Here is a 23,942-nt window from a genome sequence, read left to right on the forward strand (position 1 = left end):
ATACGACCAGGAAAATATACATTCGATGGCAGAGATAGAGGAGGAGAAAGAGAAAGTAAGAAAAGGTAAACATGTTTCTGTAATAACTATAAATAAGGAGATGGGGTAACGAAGGCGTGCAGAATGACTTAGTATAGCTTCAGATATATATCAAAGTACTGAAAGTACTGATACGAGTTGATAGTCCAAGCTTAGCTAATGTATTGCTTTAGTGATGAAAAATTGAAATTCTATTTAGAAACAGAAATTTATATTTTCATTTGATTTCTTATGAAATTCATGACATGATGCAATGTATTTTAAAATCCAATTAACAAATAATACTTTGTGATATTATAAGAAAACAATATTTCTTTCTTTTTACTGTATAATTATACAAGTAATACATTTATTGAGCATTGCTACCTTATTTTAACAAATGAAATGCACTTGCACAACTATCATAAAGTGTATTAAAACCACAATTTTTGACTTATTGTGTTTACAGCAAGTATTCCTTTTACAATTGTGTTTACAGAAAGTATTCCTTTTACAATTTTTTTTTATAATCAATTACTAGTATTATACTTTGTATAAAAAATGTCTTCCAGTTTGAAGTGTAGTAAGCCAATAAACAGTACAAGAGAATGAATTTTTAGAAAGTCAATGTCAATTTTTTTTGTCCGTAAATATTTCATAATTGACACAAGCATTTCAAATATAGAAAGCAAAAACAAAAATGTAATCTTAAAGGGTTTTTATCACTTATCTAAAGAACAAGTCTCAATAAGGCTTATCTGTGGTTCCCGGTTACTCGTCATATTTCAAACATTTATTAAAATTTTTAAAAATTGAATTTTATTATTAATTAATGTCTTTATTATTTGAATCATCATCTATAAATGTCAAACAATAGATATAGACAGCATACAAAGCTGCGCGTTGAAGGTAGGGTCCTTTGATATTCATGAATATCAAAAGAAATCAATGACAGCTTCACATTTCAAAGCTTTCGTAAACGGCACCGAGCACAGGTTTGTTCAGAGTCGAGTTTGAAATATAATGTGTATATTATATGTGTAAAGGTTGAGTGAAAATATCTTTGTTGAACAACCTTGTGCTCTATGTTTTCTAATTAAAAGTATTGTGATTTTGAATCTCTTCGCTGACTTCATTTACATGCGATTAACCTCTTTATGACCTGTTTTGAATCATAACAAGCCACGTGGATTTGTATCGTTACGGGTAAATGCCTCCAGTAAACATGCTAGTTTTCAGTTGAAACGTACTCAGTTTTATATCGATCAGCATTAATTGTTTGGTTCATCTTGTTATAGTTTTTATTGCCAAAGTTTTGTATAAAATAGAAAATTGTGTATTTGTAGTTGATTGTGAATCTTGAACATATAATTCGTCTTTGAAAGAAAAATATCATACCGAGATCTTTTTTTTATAGTATCTAATCTAAATGTCTCCGCCCATTTCCATGTAATAGAGAAACCGTCGTCTGATCGGGGGGAAATGTTCCGGCATTTTTTAGTGCAATAGGTGTTAAAAATAGGCTTGTATTTTTTGATATGTTTAATTATTCATGATCAATACACAATGTTTTAATTAGAAATACTTCGTTATAAACAATGAAAACAAACAAAGTACCGTATGCTAATATTTACCCGGTAAACCAAGGATGTAAAAAAGGACCACACTACTATACTTAAGCAGAATACTCCTTTCTTTAAAATGAAACACTATTATATTCTTGAAGCACATAATTATCGTTTAATTATGAAAAAAATTTGAAAACTGTCGTAATTAGACAATAAAACGCCCGTAATATACGGTCCTCGAAGTAAAAATCTCCACTAATTAGATAGGGGTCACGTGGTACTGAAACGTCATGTAGGTGTCAATGGTCAATTAGAACTAGTAAAGCTTATCGTAAGAAAAAATAGATTTTTACGTTAAATAAATAGACTACACAATATGGCCGGTGGAAATTTTGACATCGGCCACATTCCTTCGATTTTGGACGGTAAATATTTTATGCATGAATGTCTAGCAGAGAGAAATAACCAGAAAATATGCCGACATTTGGAGAGGTAACGAAGACGAAGCCGTTGACAACTCAGGACTACTAAATAGAACGAATTACTGAAGTTTAACTTCGTAAATATCTAAAATATGTGAATTTTAAATTCTCCTTCTTCATTATTTCAATTGTTTAAATATAAATAAATCCTGAATATCTTCTATCTGTTCCAGCAGTGAATCATGTACTAGAAGTGACACTTCTTCAATGGCGCCGTACGCCATCACGAAGTTCACAAAATTCCTACTAGATTCTGTGCAACTTTTAAAAAATGCATATTGGACATTTATTTTTAATTAAAAAGGTATCTTTTCCTTAAAATATTTTATAGTATAGAAAATTCGAGATCGGGCATAAACGCCTGTTCTGAATGGAGATAAACGCCGTTGCGTTTGCAGAAAAAGCCCCCCCCCCCTTTTCATCTCTCGACCAAGTCCAGGAAATGTTGAAAAAAATCTTCCTAAAACCTTTCTTGTGCACATTTGTTCTTCCGAAAGCCACAAATTATATCTTAATAGCTTTCAACTATCAAATTATTACTTAATCATTTTCTAACAGGTTTAATAGACGCAACAAATGAGCCTTTTTGTATACACAAACATATACACTTCGCTTGACCAGGATTGACACCTATGACGTCAGAGCAATGGCGCGTAACATCGGCGATCAAAATATGCATATTGAGAAATTCAAACTTTGAATCGCTGAAACATTAAAAATATTAATTTTCTAGCAAAGAATTTTAGATATATGATTTAATTAACATGTAAACTTTGTCATATCAAAAAGTTTTGAGACGTGATAAAAACCTTTTAATACAAGAAGTTTTTTACAGTACCCGGTTTTCAGATTTACAATAAATGCTACACTGATGAAAGTAATGATACAATCATGAAACACAGGGTCAAACTAATATAATCAACACAACTGTTGCAGATTTTAAAGTCCTGCGACATTGACACATTATAAGAGTCATTTTCTTTCAAAAGAAGATATTAAGTAATTTTTTACCAAAAAATATTTATATAAGGGAAAAGTCCTTATTATAAAGATGGACATTCTTCACTTCATATTTGAAATCAAGGGGTGGTTGTCCTCCAACATACAAAACACTGACAGCTGAATTCTTCAATACATCTATGTTTGAAATTCCAGTACTTCAACAAAAGGTTTATACTATCTTCCCAGGCACAAAGAATGACCATCTCTTTTGCACTACCATTTGTGATTTATGCTTCTACAAAAGTAAAATCAAGGGTCTGAGAGGCACATAGCATTATATATATTCAGATATTAAATAAATATTAAATATTTGATTGAGTTTAATTTCTCAATTTCCAGGATTTTTGGAATTCCCTCTTGTTTAGAAATTTCAGAAATGTTTGGGTTTTTTTTTCTATGCTTTACGCCTTCCAACAATCTATTGGAATTCCCTGGGTACCAATTGTGCCCCGTTATTAGCAGACCTATTTTTGTTTTCATATGAAGCAGAATGTGTTCAAAATCTTTTACGTGAAAAGAAGAAAACACTTGCTGTGGCCTTCAACTCGACATTTAGATATATTGACGACGTATTGTCAATAAACAATGGTTATTTCCATTCATATGTCGACACGATATATCCCGGTGAGCTTGAGATAAAAGATACCACAGAGTCTGACACATCTGTTTCATATTTGGATATTAAATTACTACAAAAAGACGTTAATGTTAATCTAACAACCAAGCTTTATGATAAACGTGATGACTTTATCTTTTCAATCGTCAACTTCCCTTACCTATGTAGCAATATACCCTCATCACCTGCATACGGGGTTTATATCTGTCAGTTGATTCGATACGCCAGAGCATGCTCTACGTATGAACAATTTCTAAAACGAGGTAAGTTATTGACAAACAAGTTGATGAAACAAGAATATCAACAGTCTCGTTTAAAGTAACCATTTCGTAAGTTCTATGGTCGATACAATGACCTTGTCATGCAAATACAATTTATCATTGAGTCAAATGCTGACTGACTTTTTTCATACTAATAGTTAGGCCATTATTTACACACTGAATTTTTGACAGATTTTTCCGTTATTTCCCGATCATGACAAGGAGCACACGGCGGGTGTGACCGGTCGGCAGGGGATGCTCACTCCTCCATGGCACCTGATCCCATCTCTGATGTTTTTGAGGTCTGTGTTTGCTCTGCTCCAAAATTTGTATTGTTTAATGGACTTTTGAGCTCGAATACTGTAACACAATTATTTAGCTCTTAAATTAAATTCTCAATTTCTCAACCGGTCTGGACAAAACTTATCAACATTTAATGGTAGTTAATTTTTTTTTAACAAAGCGTCTTTTTTTTTTTCAAGTAAGCATTTTGTAAAGACAAATATTAATCAATTTACTTTAAAATGTATACAAAGTTTCTAATCATTTTAAATCATTTGTTACCAGTGGATTATGTATACATAAAATAATTGTTTTACCAAAATGAACCAAACACTTTAAATTTGTTACTAATTCTAAGAGAAAATTGAGTTATTGCTCTTTTAAATATGATACTAACATTTAATACTGTGGTATAGACCATGTGGCAGTGCCTCTTCGTGTGTTAGTGATAAGATTAATTGGTGTAAATATGTTGCTATTCAGAAAATAAATAAATATAATGTGTTTTTTTTCTTCAGTTTATACTTTGTTGTCTTAAATTATTTTCAAACAATGATCTCCAAACTAAAAAGACGATAACATAAAACTGCAAGTGTCTTTTTTATGAGATTTTACATTAATGATTTTTTTTATGTTCGAGAATCTTATGTCTTGTGATTAATGTACATGTGTATATAAAGCAGATCGAATTATTTCAAAGAAGATGGGTGAACAAGGCGTGCAGAGTGCCTATAGCTTCAGATATTAAAAAAATCAAATTCAGTTTGTGAATAAGTATTTAAAGTAAAGTTCTCATTATTGAAATTTATGAAATTAAGTTCAACAAAGCTTTTCTGAGAAAAAAAGATCTAGGAAAAAAATTCTTTTATTAAAAAATAAAATGATATTCGTGGGATTCGAACCCTAGCAATAAAAATCCGCAGTATCATATTGCTTTGAGACTAACACGCTAACCACTACGCTACACAGCTCCTGATGAATTGTGGTATTTAAATCTTGCTTATGATATGACCCTTGACTTAATGGACTTCAAGTATTTCTCGAAAAGATGCGAATGCTTTGTCATGAAAGTGTACTTTTAAGGTATAGTGGGTCTTTGCTCCATATTTTTCTAAGATAAAAACTGAATATTTTAATGCAAACTTTAAGGACCAATTTTCAAAAAATGGAGCGAAAACCCACTCATATCGAAAATTTTTGTTAAAGTATGAGAAAATGGTCCTTTTTTTCCTGTTTAGTGTGTGTATGCTATTTCATAGGCAAATGATTTCAGTCTTTGTGGGATTTTTGTAAATTGTAGGGATTTTACATAAAATATACTTTAATATTAGATGAAATATCAAAGAAAATTTTGATATAATTGAGATTTATTTTTCACTTCATGTTTGTCGCACTATAGGCACTTCGCCCGCCTTGTTCACCCATCTTCTTCATTGATCAATAATATAGATTCAAAGAGTGCGCAAGTTTCAGTTGTACAATATGCAATGAAGCTACTAGGAACATTTTCAAGAATTTGTTTTTTACTTTTTACACAATTAAATTTCCAAATTAGATTTTAGTTGAAAGAAATGCTCAAAAAATTTAACTCTTCTGCGTGGGATATAAAAATTGTTTGTATTATGTATCTCCATAGACCTTCAGATCAGTGCATTTTTTAACTAGGTAGACAATAGAGAAATAAAGAAGCTTTGTGTCAAGACTAATCAAATTATAGCGATGAAAACGTTGATAAATATATTTTATCAGAAATATCATAGATAGATAAGCTAATTAAAGATTGAGATTGATCACTGTTATAAAAAAAATTGTTACCTTCATTTACATTAAATATAACTTTTATCATCCTAAAACATAAAAATTATCCAAACAGACGCTGTTTAAGTTTGAGGTAGGCTTTCATGAAATATTTTAATTTTTAAATTTTAATTTGTTAATTATTTTCTGTAATAATTGCCACATTCTGAGCATCAGCTTAAACAGAGAGGAGATATTCATCCTGCACAGCTCTCCAACAGACCGTGTCAAAATATTAGGCAATCTTTACCCGCCTTACAGGATCCTTATTGCTCAAACGATTTATTAGTTCGATCACATTACCTTTTTCATTCAGTAAAATATCTTAAATTGAATTGCAAATGGTTCTTTTAGTCTACATTTCTTTTGAAAGAAGAGAAGTTTACTGACTAAAATAGGAATCCAAAATTAAGCTCATATGGAATGAGAAATAGTTCATAATAGAAATAATTGTTATACCTATCATACGATCCTTACCAATAAAAGCATAATTATGACTGCATGTCATGTTCAGATTGACTGGGATGTTTTTAAATGGACACAATGAACTGTTAATCTTGAACGAGGAAGTACCAGCAAAATGTAAAGTCAACTGCTGGAAACTTCAAGAAAAAAGGAAACGAAAATAGCCTTACAGTAGAGGTAAGTGTGTGTAAATAGACAGACAAAAGGGGCGTGACTATTAATGTTTTATGAAAATAATACATGATATATTTTGTAGATAAGATATTTTAAAAGATGTAAAATAAAAAATCGAAATGTCGAGTTGAAGGCCACAGTATGTGTCTTCTTCTCATGTATAAGATTTTGAATAAATTCCGCATATAAATACAAAAATGGGTCTGCTACATGTAATAACGGGGCAAAATTGGAACCCATGAATGTCTGCCGAAATACTCCCAAATAGTAGGTATTTGTTAAGAAGGTCATTATATCTGCCATAAAGTTTACGAAATGCTGACTCTTAACGAGGTTACTGCAACCCCTGTCAACTTCTCTGTCAGTAGCCTAATCTTGGTTTAAAAATTGATTGTATTCAGAGCATGCTCTTGAGTATCGAATATGTTTAACCATATGCAGATTACTACTTAAATAAGGAAAGTTGACGAAGGAAAAGCTGAAGTCATTTCGTTTGTCATACAATTTAGGTGTTAGTTGGGCCTTATCGTCAGTAAAACATCCAATTCTGAAACAGATGTGACAAACTCGGTGGTATCTTTAATTTCGAGTTCACTGGGATATATCGAGTTGACATATGAGTGGAAGTAATTATATTGTTAACTGATAAAACGTCGTTCGGTATTAATATTTGAATGTCGTGTTGAAGGATACAGCAAGTATTTTCTTCTCCTCATGTAGACGTTTTTGAATAAATTCTGCTTCATAAGAATATAAAAAGAGGTCAGTTAATATAGAATAACTTAATTAGTGCCTATTGGAAATCAAAACAGTTTGGTGGAAGACCTGGTCCCAGGATCATGAAACATCTTAAGCTTAAGTCCAAAAAAGTATATTGCGCTGATTGCTTTAAAATGAGGCAGTCCAAAATGAAAATGCTTTTTCAATTTGCATCAATATAAACTGCTTTGCATTCAAATTAAGAGTTTCGGTTGACAAGTAATAAACATTTTATGGATGCTTGAAATTTTGACTTAAGTCTTAAGTCTAAGTCTGTTTCATGATCCCGGGGCCTGGTCTGTAAAGACTACCCAGATATTGTCAATGAGGAACTCTAGCATCCTTTTAATAACTTCAGCGTACTTGTGTGTAGAATCAGAGTGATTTTTAACAAATAATTTTGTTGTTGACCAACCACAACGATATGAAAATTTAATTGAAGAAGGAGTTGTCCATCTTAACAAAAAGCCTAGTTTTTAATCTATAATAATTTATGGAAGCAAAAAATGAATTAAGGTATTCAGTGTATAATGGAGGGATATTAGCAATTTTGAATAATTTTAAACCAGTTAAATATGCATTGCAAGATAACGATGAAAGTGAAGTGGACCAAATTCACATGACTCATAACATATAAGTAGCCGGCCATTTTGCATCTAAAATGTTCTTGAAGAGTTGTCTGCCCTTGATAAAAAGAGGAAAATTTCAATTTTGTCAAAATTTCTGTGGTAAATGATTTATTTTCTTTTATATTTTAATAAAGAGAGAGTTTATGCATATTTTCACCAAGAGATTTGTATGAAGTTCAAATTACTTTTTACAATATCTTGATAACATATTCACTGCCCATAGACTTCAATGTAAAATTCAAGGTGCAATTAATTGGACAATAATCAAAATTTTTTAAATTCCTTTGATGGAGTATTTTTATTTGATAACACTTTCAAAATGCTACCATGATTCAAATATCGGACCATTCATTTATTAGCTACAAAATATGGTCGTTATGCATTGAATACCTTAAGTTTAAACTGATTTTATTTGTACATTTTCCAGTAAAAAATATATTTACATAAAGAAAAAGATGAAATGTATGGAGATAACGAACAGTATTCAAGCTCAAAAGTCCATTAAACAATACAAAATAGGAGCAAACAGGCACCTCCAAAACATCAGAGGTGGGATCAGGTGCCATGGAGTAGTGAGCATCCCCTGCCGACCGGTCACACCCGCCGTGTGCTCCTTGTCATGATCGGGAAATTACGGGAAAAAACCCATCAGTCAGCATTTGACTTAATGATAAATTGTATTTGCTGACAAGGTCATTGTATCAACCACAGAACTTACGAAATGTTGACTTTAAATGAGACTGCTGATATTCTTGTGTCACCAACTTGTTTGTCAATAATTTACCTCGTTTTAGAAATTGATACGAAACCATGTTCTTGCGTATCGAATCAACTGAGAGATATAAACACCGTATGCAGGTGATAAAGGTATATTCCTGCATTAGTAAGGGAAGTTGACGATTGAAAAGTTAAAGTCATCACGTTTATCATAATGTTTGGTTGTTAGATTACAAGGGAATTTGGAAAATTATACGTCGTTATAATTGAAGGCATTTACATGTAAAAAAAGAAAAAGAAAAAAAGGAACATTGTTAAATACAGTGTATAATTGTGGATTGATTTTTACAGTAAAGGAATTCCGGAGAAGACAGTGACTTTCCAGGTTTCTTATGTATTCAAGCTTTGACTTGTACATTTATCTTAATTAAGTTATTAAAAAAGGTGAGCACATGTATTTAAAAAGTTTTAGAAGCAATACTGCATATAAATATGCCATCTTAATAAATAGGCCATCTTAATTAAAAATAAATATTGCTGTAAAATCATATATATTCGTGGGGTCAAATTTTCGAGGTTTGATTAAAATGTTGGTTTGAGGGGATTTGATTTCGTGCTTGGAGAAGTAGTTATGCATATGACATTTTACATTTCGTGGTGGTAATAAATTCGTGGGTCTAACCATACCTCGAAAACAACAAAAATTACCCCACCCTCCTCGAAAATGAGTGATTTCACAGTAATCTAAATATTGCATTATCAGTGCAGTATTTTATTAGTATTGTTATTAGTTAGCGGTCACATCTTAGAATTGTTTCAAAATAATTCATATGTAATTTTTATTTAAAAAAATTTGATATTAGTTATTTGTTGATATTGGTTTAATTACTGATGAGATTTATAGAAAAGTTTTAATTACATCTCGTTTGAACACAATTTGCACAAATAAATGCTTGACACCTAGGAATTTTTCAGATTCGAAATCATCATTTAACGATCTTGAGGAACAGTAGTTACCCGAAGTTTTGACTGTCGATAAAGGTCAGCAACACCTCCGACACAGGATGGACCTACACCATTCATTCAACTGAATGGTGACTGAAAGGTCTGGAAAGGTCACTGAATGGCAGAGCCCTGTCATTCAATCACCTTTCAGAGACTTTCAGTCACCTTTCAGTTAAGTGGCAGAGTTTCATACTGTGCGGTTATTTGAAACCTTCGGTACAATGCATTAACGCATTAATGGAGACGATGTAACTACTGAGTAACCTTGGTTTTTATTAGCTCACCTGAGCTCAATTGAGATTTTCTGATCCGGCGTCCGTCTGTCGTCCGTCGTCTGTAAATTTTTCACATTTTCGACTTCTTCTCAAGAACCACTGGGCTAATTTCAACCAAACTTGCCACAAAGCATCCTTGGGTAAAGGGGATTTAAAATTTGTTTACAGGAATTGCCAAGCCCTCTTTCAAGGGGAGATAATTAAGAATTCGTGAAGATTTGGTGGCATCTTTTAAAAATCTTCTTCTCAAGAACCACTTGGCAAGAAAAGATGAAAACTTATGTGAAAGCTTCATTACATACTCTAGATTCAAGTTTGCCCATATCATAACCCCTGGGGGTAGGGCGGGGCCACAAGAGGAGGTCAAAGTTTACCATAGGAATATATAGGAAATGCCTTTAAAAATCTTCTTCTCAAGAACAGCTAAGCCATTATTGGCCATATTAATATAGAAGTATCAACAACAGTAGGTCAAAGTTTACCACAGGAATATATAGGAAATACCTTTAAAAATCTTCTCAAGAACAGCTAAGTCATTATTAGTCATATTAATACAGAAGTATCCTCAGGTAGTGTAGATTCAAGTTTGTTCAAATCATGACCCCGGGGGTAGGGCGGGGCAAAAACAGTAGGTCAAAGTTTTACATAGGAATATATAGGTGTAATGGTTAAGGGCCATTTGAGAAAAAACGCATTGAAGACTTCAAATAGTGGAATGACCTGACAACCCTTGGAATGGACTAGCCAAAGGGTATACATGTATAAGGTAAAGCTTTAGGAAAGTCAGGCATTCAGAAGCTAGCTGAAGAAGTTTGATGTTGAAACAGCAATAAAGATAAAGGTATTCGATCCTTAAAAGCAACAGATTCAATGTTCAAAAATATAAATATACGAAGCACACAAAAATATCTAGAATTTCCTTAAGTATTGAAGAAAAAAGAGGAAATTCGATATAGCGTTCATCTATTTTAGTTAAATTAGTTTTCTCAGTTTGGTAGTATCATCTGTTAGACCCTGTGTGGTATCACCTTTTTATGCAAAATGATAATCATTTAATCTTTTGAAATAGAAGTAGGCATCAAAAGCTTGGCATCAATAATTTTTTTTTATTCTTAAGTCAAGGAAAGTCAATTTAATCTTATTGATAATATCACTTAGAGATATTGTCCTCTTGAATGTGTGAAAATTTCATTAATTTTTAAATTCAATAAAAATGAGAAGAATCCCCCCCCCCCCCTTAACATCTTGAATGTGTGAAAATTTCATTAATTTTTAAATTCAATAAAAATGAGAAGAATCCCCCCCCCCCTTAACAGAGAAAATTAGAGAATGTAAATACATGTTCATGTATCAGTATTGAAATCTTATATTTGGATTTTAGTACCTGTCCTGTCCATGCCGACAATTTATCATTTTTGATTTATTAAATTTGTTTGCACGACCAGGTGCTGTTATACGACCGACAACATTCAAAAAACTAAAACTCAATGCTTAAAAAATAAGTGTATATATTTCAAAAAGAAAAAAAAAATAAATTCATTTCCTTCTTAAACATAGGTCTGATAAAAAAAACTCATATACCTAGCTTCCGGAACTCTGTGCATTTTCAGATAAACTTGGTGATGAATCAGCCAATGAGATAACAGTATACATTTACATGTATCTTCGTCATCATTTGGCATTTTATATAAAAAGCCACATCTACAAAAATGTTTCACATCTGGCCTAAACGCAGAAGACTTAACATGGGTTAGTTTTACTTTATTATTATTATTATTTTTTTTTTGCACTTAATTTCACACTTGATCATAAAATATAGTACAACTATCTACTAAATACTATATTATAATATTATATTATCTACTAAAATATTAAGATTTTTTTTTCAATTTGATTTCAAGTAGTTTCATTCAAGTTTATGAAAACAAAACGTCATAATCCTTGTTGATAATCATATTTTCGAATTTTTGGCTGTTTTGTTGTTTTTTATCATTGCCGTTGTATCTTAAAACATTTATATATAAATCGAATAGGATTTAATTTTATCCACAGCTATATGTTTTTGTGGTTGTTTTCTGAGCTTAATAATACATTTCAGGTAAACACAAAATTTGCTGTGCTACTTCGGTGGGGAAAATATCTTAAAACTTATGAAATTATTTTTTTTTCGTCAAAAATCAGTATAAATTATATTTCAATTCTTGGCAAGTTTTTGATGGTTGATATGCTTGTTAAAAGTAAATGAGAACATAAACGGGGGGTGTGTGGAGGACCCTTAACGTGTTTCGCCTCTGGAAATGGGTTTCCCTGAATTTGGAGTGATAAATTTTTACCTCTAGTGATACATAAGTTATTATTTCAATTGGTGTTAATACAGCTATGATATATCCATTGTTGCTTCAATTAACAATAATTTTCCCGGTTTTAACTCACTGCTGGGAGTTTAGCAAAAATTACTAATGTGTTACAAACACCGAGAGAGAACAGGGGACTATTGATGTTGTGTGTAGAGGACAAGTTTTGAAAAACTCAGTATCAAAGAGAGTTCTAATTTGTTCAAATAGTAGACATCATAGATTTTGGAAGACATATATTTTGACTCTAAGACAAATAATCTAGGTTATCGCAAAACAATTCAAAGCTAAAGCTGATCTGTCACAATGAAATATACACCAATATTGAAGTATGTACAAATCTAATGTCTCTTTCTAATCTCTATTTTTTGTTAGACACTGAAAGTTTAATATAAATTTACTTACGAAAAAACCATCCTATACAATTTTATTAGACTGAATGATCAGACAGTACTAATAAAATTTTCAGATGAAGAATTGGACAGAAGTACGCTGCACCGTTTGCAGAAGAACTCAATCAGTGCCTTCATGGAGTACGGTCAGAAAATTGGGAGGAAACCCACACTTGAATGTCAACCAGTTAAGAGATCGAGAATGTTTTCTGGAAATCCAACGTAAGAAAACTTAAAGTCATGGCTAAGTTAAGAAAACTTAAAGTCAAAGCTAAGTTCAGATCATTCAGATTTTATTCTCTTCGAAAGATTGAAAGCAAAATAAAATTAGATTGCAAAAATCAGTCTATAGATGATAACAGTGGCATGTAATTGCTACATTTTACACTCAGTTGTCGCTGGAAATTATAAACAACAACAATTATTACAGGTCTTTAAACGAGAAACAATATTACCTTTTATAAAAACATGATTTAGGTTTATAGCCTCTGCGTGTCTTGGAGAAGAGATAGTTTGTACTGCAGAAGCACCGAACAAGAAAGATGCTAGAACAAAAGCAGCTGATATGGCACTAAGACAATCACCTTGCAGCCTGAGTGTAAAGCAGGTATTTATTTGCTGCATGATTTACATTTTGTGTATATTACACTTAAGTTTTCGATCCCTATTTGTCGCCTATTGCACAAAATGTAGACAATATCCGACAAATACCAGGGATGTATTTATACTATTATGCAGGAATTGAGAAGTTTTGTTTGTTTGTTGCTTAACGTCCCTCTCTAGAATATTTTAATCATATGAAGGACTGCAAATTTAGACCTATACTCGGCACCAAAGGGCCTCTGAGCAGTGAGTGACTTTTTTCGTGCCAGGACCGACTGCGCCACGACCTCGGTTTACACTGTTTACCGTCTCATTCGAGGAACGGTCTCCACGTCCGGGATTCGAACCCGCGACGTAAGAATCAACTACTTGCACCGCGACTCTAGAGCAAACGCTCTAACCACCGTGCCACACGGGCGACCATCCACATGGAATTGGAGTTTTTGTCCATTAAATCAGTGACATTTACGTTACTTCATGTATTTGACTTACAGAGAAGTTTATCTTTCTATAGATAGTAAAACATGATTTAATATGATGATAAACATAATTTGTGTCTTAAGAATCATAATTATGTTATTCATATTTCACCTGTTTATGATGTTTGATATTGTCAGCAAGGCTTTAAATTTCTAGTTATTTAAAGGATTACTAATTTTAAATTATATCTAAATTAAAGTATTTCGTAACTTACAATGTTTTTTGTTGTGCTGAGATATATAACTTTTGATATTTCTACCCAAATAGCAAATGCTAGATCAACCTGAAAATACTGTGCAAAATATTTCTAAGTTTCTGGCAAGAAAACATTTTACCAGCCTCATCAAAATGGAAAAACGATATATTAAATAAATAATCAATCCATAATGATATTAAGTGAAAAAGGCACCTCTTCAACGATAATTTAAGAATACATTTTCTTAGAGGATTCATTTAGAGTGTTTTTATACAAAAATACAAAAAAAAAAAAAAAAAAAAAAAAAAAAAAAAAAAAAAAAAAAACTTTTAACAATTTGTTACAGACATTTGATAAATCACAGACCCAAATGGAACTGGCTGTTCCTGACAAAGATCCTGTTAGTGCTTTTATGGAGTACGCACAGTCAATCGGACAAACTGGACGTATCGTACAGGATTCACAAACAGGACCGCCACATTGTCCAACGTATGTGAAAGTTTGATCTTAAAATTTCTAAAATGCTTATGAATGTTATAGAATATAATAAAATAATCAACTTATAATTAACCGAAATAAAAGAATACTTCTTTACAATAAGGTTTCATATGTACGCCGAGCTTGGTAATCGTGAGTTTCAGAAAATCGAGCATGGAAACAAGAGAGAGGGAAGGAAAAAAGCAGCCAATGTAGCTCTACTGGAATTGCAGAGTGAAGGACAAATACCCAAACCGGTACAATCAAAATAATAAACGGATAGATACTGTTTTGAAAACTTGGTACTGTAGTTCATAAGCAAGAGTTATATATTAACCTTGATAAATTCTTTGAAACAAATTTTATATAATTAACCAAATTCATGAATATTGATGAAAAGGCAGCAAGGCCACGACTTTGGGGAACAAATAGCATGCAAAGAATCGACGACTTTAATGACATTTGTCCACCCGGGAAAAATCCTCTTCAAATATTCCACGAGTTTGCTCAGTATCAAAAACTGACCTGTGATGTCATTGAAATGTCACCAAGAACGGGACCACCCCATGAATACACGTAAGAACATACATTATACATGTACTATAGTACAAGGAAATAATTCATAGATGGTAAGCAAATAAAAATTTAACTTTATGATAATTTTGATTTCAATAGACTTATGTTAAAAAATTGCATTTTAGCTTTTATAATTAAATAAAACGACGATCAGCTTTTCCATAAACCCCAGTCACATTTCCAAAAAAAAGATCGACGGTTTTGGAAGCAAAAATATGATTCTTCGGACGACAGTCGGCTGTTCATCGGCCTTTGTCTTGCCCGATTTTGACCTCTCTTTTTTCATCGGCTGACCAATTTTTTGTCTGTCGGGCCATGTTATAATTTTTTCTGCGTCGGCGGCCGATTCCTTCAGTTGAAGCAGTCGTTGAATAGTCTGTCGACCAGCCTTCGATCATCATCCGACCATCGACAGACAGTTCGTTAAGTCGGTCGTCGGTCGGTCGACATTTAGGAATTGCATGAGTTTTCGTGAATATCGGCCGACGGTGAAAATCAAACTGCAGCTTAGCGAACGATGATCGGGCAACAGTTGGCGGACTTAGAATTATTTAATTTTTTGAAAGTTATCGGTGTTCTTAGGAATTAATGTGACTGCTCCGCGTTACCCGATACTACTGTTGGCCGATCATGTTTTTCAGCTAACGATACGAGAAAAAATTGGTCGCCCGACCATCGGCTTAAACGTGACCTAGGCATAAGCAAAGTAAACAAATTGTTTTGGTGATAGTTTTTTTATGTATATATTATATCCTTCGTTGCCTAAAGAGTTGGACAACTTATTTATTCATCATCATTTCTGACATAGTTTGTCCCACAAGGTACAATGTATACTGAAATTGTTTGTTTTTAAATTCTAAATTACATTTCTTTTGAAAACTCATGAGCATTAAAGTAAATTTTTTAGGGTGATGAACCTTTAAGCATGCAGTCGCTCAGTAAGTTTCACCTTTTCTTTGTTGGATATCACATGCAGCCAAACCAAAGTCTTTAATACTAAACTATTAATCAAAATTCTCCAACATGCATTTTTTCTTGATAGACATTTTTATCAGAAAGTAATTTTTGGCATCAAACATAACGTTTAATTTCAACACACAGTCAAAACATGTAAAGCTATTAACTACTAAATAAAATTATGGTGTGGCATTCCTCCTTAAAATGCAATTCCGAAGCTCCTATTAAATCTGAAGCAAGAGGCACATGAGCCACATCACTACCCTGAGCAAGTGCGACCCTGCTGTTCTCCTTCAGCCGATGTAAAATTTGATCACACATTGTGGCCCAAATCTTCTCCCAACAATTATGAATTAAACAATTTTGAATCTGAAGTAAATTTTTTAGGGTGATGAACCTTTAAGCATGTAGTCGCTCAGTAAGTTTCACCTTTTCTTTGTTGGATATCACATGAAGCCAAACCAAAGTCTTTAATACCAAACTATTAATCAAAATTCTCCAACATGCATTTTTTCTTGATAGACATTTTTATCAGAAAGTAATTTTTGACATCAAACATAACGTTAAATTTCAACACACAGTCAAAACATGTAAAGCTATAAACCGCATCAATCTTTAAATGATAAAGCCAAAACAAATCAATTTATGTTTCATTTTAAGTTGCTAAATGAAATAAAAAAAATTTACAAGTTTATCAAATAATGATGATGATTATACTCAAACACAGAAATGAAAACACAAAAACAAAACAAAGCAGAAATTAAAAACAAACAAACAAACTAAATACAATTAACAAACAAAACGGTAAATGAGCTTCAGTTAATAGTACAACAAATTTGGTATATTTGTATATATAAAATCATGAATTCAAAATTCTAGACGTCAACAGAGACGATATTCTACATATAGATAACTTTTACTTCTGCAGTTCTATATGTTCAGTTAAGATACTACTATATTTATACAGATTTCACATGGCAGCCCGTTTGGGTGATGAACAATTTCCAACGATGTCAGGAAAAAGTATGAACGAGGCAAAAAATCGAGCGACCGCTGCAGCACTGAGAAAACTTCAGGAGATGGGCAGATACAAGGTCCAGTCAACTCAGGTAATTACTTCTCAGCTCGAGACTAAACTCAATTATTTCAATTCTCAGAAAAATGAAGAAAAAAAACGAATATATTTCTTCATTTATTTACTTGCTGTAGAATTCAATTTGAATTTAACATATAAATCCCTGATGCCCTTCATTTTTCACAGACTGCGTTACTTTAATAATAAAAAATGCTTCTTGAAAGTCCAAAATAGATATTGTTATAAGAAGACATTCTTTGAAGCATCAATTTTCAATTTCGAATATAAGAAATTTTAATCGATTTGGTCTGATATCATTTTTTTAAAAGTCAGAATATTGTTTAAGTTCATCTGAGCCAATACTCAGCCGATTGTTTCTAATCGAAAAAAAAAAAAAAATAGAAAACCAGTGTTGAAGTCTTATCAGAACGCGGTACACTGTAGTTTTGATATGTCTAAAATTGTGCAAGATACACAATTATACAAAACGATGTACGATTAAGTTTAATATATAAATAAATTGTCATCCTTTTACATTAATAATTTATTTTTTGATTTCAGAACACGTTACAGAAATCAAAGTACTGTTCAAAACATCTTACTCAGAATTAGAGAACTCTTAATGGTTGCTACATTAAAAAAAGTTGTATTATTTAAGTATTATATATAATATTTGTTTAATAGGATGATGTATAAAGATGCAGGTTTTGGAATTGTCAAATATTCTCATACATTTCAGAGGCCTGTTTGCAGAGGACTTCAAACGATAGAAACATGGAGTGATAGAGTAGCCAACGAGGTTATTGGAAAATATGAGGGGGTGGTATCGACCGTGAAAGAGGATTTGTCAGGGCGTAAGGTCGTGGCTGCCGTCTTGCTACATGATAAAAATACGAAAAGACTGACGGTTATTAGCATTGGAACAGGTAACTTGTGGTTTGAATGTTAGAGAATATAAGGTGCAAATCCTGAAAATATATAAAATTACATGGGCAAGACAAATAGAATTCTAATGTACATGTATTTGATTTGATTTTGATATTATATATTTTCCAAGTGTGCTCATTGTCTATAGCGAATTATTGAAGGAACTGGAAAACATTGTGGCAAGGAGTCAATATGGTGAACTTTGAAATTTTTGCGCTGTGACTGTATAGTAGAAACTTTTTTTTATATGTCTGACATATGCACACTACTCAGAGCTACTACTAGATTTTTCTGCTGTATGGGATGACTTATTCATACTCAAAATCAAAAATCCATAATTTATAAAATACATTTCTGTTTAAGTTAACAGTGACTTATATGAGTTTTGTGGCCTATTGGTCCCCAGTCAAAGTTCTTTTCCAGGAAACCGCTGTGTAACTGGGAACCATTTATGCGTTGATGGGAATGTCCTCAACGACTCTCACGCGGAAGTCATAGCAAAACGGGGTTTTAGAAGGTATTTCTTTTTTTAACAATTGAACTTAAGCACAACTTTTCATTAGTGTAGTCTTCAGTGAAATGTATCTGAATTCATTTGTGAGTCACATATATGACATAAGTTAATTACTTACCTTTAGGTTCATTTAAAAAATAATGTGTTTGTTTGAGAGTACCCTCTTTCGCAGGTACTTGTATAGTGAAATATGTCAACCTCTCTCTGGACTACTAACAAGAGCGCCATCTGGAAAATTAAAACTTTCTCCCAATCTGTCCATCCACCTGTATATTTCCACGGCTCCCTGTGGAGATGGGGCAGTATTCACACGGTACAAAGTTTTATATATTTTATTCCTTTTATATTGCAATTTTTATGGTAGAATAGATATGAATAGATGTTTCCTTTAATTTTGCAATATTTATGGTAGAATAGATATGAATAGATATAAATAAATAATAAATAAATATGGAAGCTAGTAAGATGTACATTTTATATCTCAATTAAGTGCGTTTTCTTATTATGAACAATGAGACCATATATTATATTAACAAAAGAACTTACGACTAAGACCAAAAAAGTAAGTTGATTTTAAAATTTTGCAAAATTAATGAATCTCTTTAAAATTTTGCAAAATTAATGATTCTGTTTAAAATTGCTAGCGTAAAAATATCTTACTACATTCCTTTTAAAAAATGCAATATATTATGGATTAAAAAGTTATAAGCAGAATTAAATTTTGGTCTTCGTTGTAAGTTCTTGTGTGAGAAGTTCTTTTATAAAACGGGCCCCTGATTGTTAAGTACACTGTATATATATTTTACAGTGCAAACCCTGGCAACAGTTCTAAACACCAGCCAATATTCGGAAGGTCACAGCAGGGATATCTAAGGACGAAAATGGAGAATGGTACCGATAGTTTTTAACTTAATCAAAACATTAGAGGTTGATTCCATCATTAATAAGGGATATTCCTCAATAATGAATGTTTTCAAAAATTAAAAAAATAATAGGACAGGTTTAGTTAAACACCTTAGACACTCATACTTACATTATGATCTCTGTTTGTTTATCATTTGCGAATTTTCGACCAGTCCTAGGTTCTAAAATACAATGAACCAATGAAGTATTCTTAATAATATTTATCTTAATCATATAAAGTGCTTTGATTAAAAAAAAATACATTTTTGTAAATTTCACGGTATTCAACATCTTGGAAACTAAAGTTGAGAACGTGTTTATTAGAAAAGCATTCTGAGAGTATTGCATTAGCAATACTAGTCCCCTACCGGCAAGTGTAATCTGGTTCCCGTTAAGAATTGAAAATACCATAATTCCGTCAAAAATCAATGAAGCGGGACGAAATGCAAACTTGATCTGTAACTCATCAAGATACACTCACATACCAAAAATCAGCTCAATATCTGAAAGCGTTTAGAAGAAAATTGCGGAAAACCCCTAAAAATTGAAAAGGCCATAATTCCGTCAAAAATCAATGAAGCGAAACGAAATGCAAACTTGATCTGTAACACATCAAGATACACTCACATACCAAAAATCAGCTCAATATCTGCAAGCGTTTAGGAAAAAAGTGCGGAAAACCAAGTGGGACAGACTGACAGACAGACAGACAACTAGACGGACGGACAGACTCAGAGGAAACCTATAGTCCCCTCCGGTTTCACCGGTAGGGGACTAATAACATTTCTTTCTACTTCTGAAAATATAGTCTCAGATAAATTATGTACATTGTAGTGGACTGAGTTCTTTGACCAGACCAACAGAGTGCTTCTACTCATGTATCAATTCAATCGCTCTATTTATATGTATTTTTCAAAATACCTGATTTTTCTATATGACCTATAGAAAAGAAAGAATGACAAGGTATGTGCTACCCATGGAAAAATGAAAATTTTAACCTTGTATATGACCTATAGAATAGTCAGAATAACAAGGTATGGGCCACCCATAAAAAGAATGAAAGTTTTAACTTAAATAACAGAAAAAAACAGAGAAGCGCAGAAAATATAGACATCTGTCTAGAATATGTGCCTTTAACTTGACGTTTAGTTTGACTTTTAGTTTTCTCAACAAAATCAACTGGAGGGAAAATATGAAATTTCTCTGAAATATATTTACGGGAAGATATAAAACACCATTGATAATTAAAGGGTTTTGATATCTTTTTATCAACCAAAATTAATGAAAACTATATACAATATGCCATGTACAATGTAAGTGACCTTAATAGATCAGAATGTCAAAATAGTGAATGCTTGTAAAAGTTATACATTCAACAGGAGAGGGAACTATACCAGTTGATAACGCTCCCCAGACTCTGGACGGGATCCGCCGACAAGAACGTCTTCGCACGATGTCATGTAGCGACAAAATCTGCCGCTGGAACGTTCTAGGACTCCAGGGGGCGCTTCTGTCGCTGTTTGTAGAACCGATTTACCTATCGTCCATAACCTTAGGTAAACTACTACTGATTGTCTATTGAAATCTATTTGCAAAATCAATTATCACAATAAACTTAAACTTCTGATTTTTTTCTTTCGAAAACATGATCATTTTTTACCGCAACTGAGTGGCACGAATGTTTACAGAGTGAAATCAAAACATTTTATTATATTTAATTTATATCAATTGATTTCTATAAATATATACATGTGTATATTAATTTAGCGTTACACCTATTAAAACAGAAAATTACAAGTGAAGGTATACATAATTCTCGTCCAACTGAAATTATCGCAGGTCAGTTGTTTAGTGATGGTCACATGTCACGAGCAATGTGTTGTCGAGTAGATCGTGATGAGAGAGCGCTAGTGGGCCTACCTCCTGGATATAAACTACATCATCCATATTTAGGATGCGTTACACGCCTGGATGATGTCCGTATTGTGGATAAATCCCGCGCTCTCAGCATCAACTGGAACGCAGCAGACGACACAGTGGAACTGACGGACGGGACACATGGGAAGACGATTAGGTAACTCTTGGTATAAAAAATTTGTGTGGTTATTGAGAGAGAGAGAGAGAGAGAGAGAGAGAGATTTGCCTTACATGATGGAATATAATATTTATAGAGTAGTCATATGCATGAACTTTTAACGTTCCCTTTTTTATTTTATTTAGGAATTCCAGATCTCGACTATGCAAAAGAAGTCTATTCCAGTTCTTTACTAAGACAAGCGATAGTAACTTAGATCGGACATATCGTGAAGCAAAAAACATGGCAGAGGCCTATCAAACAGCAAAAGACGTGTTTGAATCGACCATGTCTGGTTACTGGTATGGAGAATGGGTTAAAAAACCACCAGAAATTGACTTATTTTATTTGTAGACCAGGCAGCGTACACGAAACCTGCATACACGAATAATATCCTCAATGATTCGAATTTTCTACCGTGTCATATATTGAATACACGGAATGGTGTAGAAATATCAACAGTAAGCCAACACCAGTTTCTATTGTTATAACTTTAAAAATTGGTTCCTATATAAATCTATACTAAAAAAGTCTAACATTTCTAATGGTTTACTGAGCGGTCATAAAAAAATCGATGTTTGACCGCAGAGTGAGATATTGAACCTGAGGACGAGATATTGGACCGCTTACGTCACACTTTGGGCGGGATCAGCTAAATCTTATATTTTGCAATCAAGCCAGCAAAAGATACATGTATAACAATAATTAAATAAAAGGTATAACAAAACATTTATTGACTGGATTCTCGGGCAAAATGCGTTTTGTCGACCCCTCGAACCAAACTGTTTGCCTTCGGTCTAACGGCCTCAAGCAAACACTTTGGTTCTTGGGTCCGACAAAACGCATGTAGCCCTCGAACCCAGTCAATAAATGTATAATATTGTATGATTTTTAAAAATAAATGTTTCAATTACACACAGATGTCACTTGCTTTAAGTGAATTGGCACAAATTATGACCGATGCATGGCGCTTACTCACGTGTACGGTCATAGCATGTGGGACTCTTTTCATGCCAACGCCAACCGTGAGACGGGGCCTCAGTTATTAAGGTCTCATCCGAAACTTAATGCTTCGTTGGACAGTTATGTACAAAGTGTAAAGCATTTTCAATTTTTAGTTGATATTATCAGTGAAACAACCGCACATTAAATACTATTCTAATTTGTTTTTGGTACAGAAGCTACAATAGTTATTCTACAACTTATATAAATATACATGTATCAATTTGAGCATAAAGTGACATGATGAGCATGTGGCCTATGACTCTCGTACATATATTAGCATTTCCTATAAGAAATTCAATACCAATCTAAAATAGATGCTGCCATAAGACAGTAATATCCACACTGCCTCTAAATGCAGTACGTCTCCTTCATATTGGCGTAACCGGGGATAATTTACACATAATATATACAAGTATTTGTCAAATTGAGCATATAAATGCTCAAGTGAACATGTTGCCCATGAGCCTCTAATATGTAAGTAGATCTCATACTTAATTTATTACCAGTCTAAAATTACAGAATTTAATAATGTAAATTCTGTTTAAAAATGAAAGCTACGCGGTCTCGTTCAGGTCAGGTCACCTCGTGGGCCAGGTCTCGTGTCCTTATTTCACCATGTTGACCTTATAAGGGGTAATTAATTGTATAATAAATAAATCAGAAAGCCCAAAAGGCCATCTTTGTATTGTTACACATTAAATGGTATAAGGGGGTCATGACTCCCAGAAGTCTCTTCGACCATCCCATGAACCAACAAGTGATATACATGTGCATATCTAAAAATGGTTAAAATTTTATCCCCAGAACCATACATAATCTTGTTTCTTATGTGATATGTATTTAATGGTATAAGGGTTTTGACCTCATAGAGGTCATCCCCACCTCCTTGAACTAGAAATGATCATAATATGACCTGCGTCAAAAGTGCATCAATGAGAATCTGCTTAACATTTCATTCATGACACCTTAGGATCAAGGATCGACCTATCCTTCTTGAATTAGACAAGAAATCATTCAGACACCCACCGTTAAACTTTGTGTAAATTCTTGTATATATATATATATATATATATATATATATATATATATATATATATATATATATATATATATATATATATTATATATATATATATATATATATATATAAAGCACTAAAAATGAAGAACGACACGAACAATAAAAATTGTCAAATTTTCGGGACGACCTGTCCCTTCCTCAGGACAAAGAAAAAAGTTAAGAAGTCATAAAAACAAAGGAAACAGAGAAACAAAAACAGCTAGCACTTCTACTAAACTACCAAACACTAAATATTTACAGTGTTACATGTTTAATTTGAAGTTTATAAACAGTTGTGAAG

The 23,942-nt window shown here is 32.6% G+C and overlaps 1 protein-coding gene across 1 annotated transcript; it reads left to right on the plus strand.

Annotated features, from left to right (window-relative positions):
- Positions 1-25: 25 nt before the first annotated feature.
- Positions 26-22,032, plus strand: LOC133182427 (double-stranded RNA-specific adenosine deaminase-like). The gene is made up of 14 exons (XM_061317275.1): positions 26-55; positions 12,851-13,017; positions 13,273-13,402; positions 14,421-14,563; positions 14,676-14,808; positions 14,952-15,127; positions 17,052-17,193; positions 17,899-18,085; positions 18,510-18,603; positions 18,773-18,913; positions 19,409-19,491; positions 20,883-21,059; positions 21,343-21,577; positions 21,724-22,032. The coding sequence occupies exons 1-14, from the start codon at positions 26-28 to the stop codon at positions 21,929-21,931; spliced, it is 2,046 nt and encodes a 681-aa protein (XP_061173259.1). The 3' UTR covers positions 21,932-22,032.
- Positions 22,033-23,942: the final 1,910 nt, after the last annotated feature.

The sequence above is a fragment of the Saccostrea echinata genome, unplaced genomic scaffold, assembly GCF_033153115.1.
Source record: "Saccostrea echinata isolate AGI-Se365-2 ecotype Australia unplaced genomic scaffold, CSIRO_AGI_Sech_v1 ptg000009l, whole genome shotgun sequence".
NCBI lineage: Eukaryota > Metazoa > Mollusca > Bivalvia > Ostreida > Ostreidae > Saccostrea > Saccostrea echinata.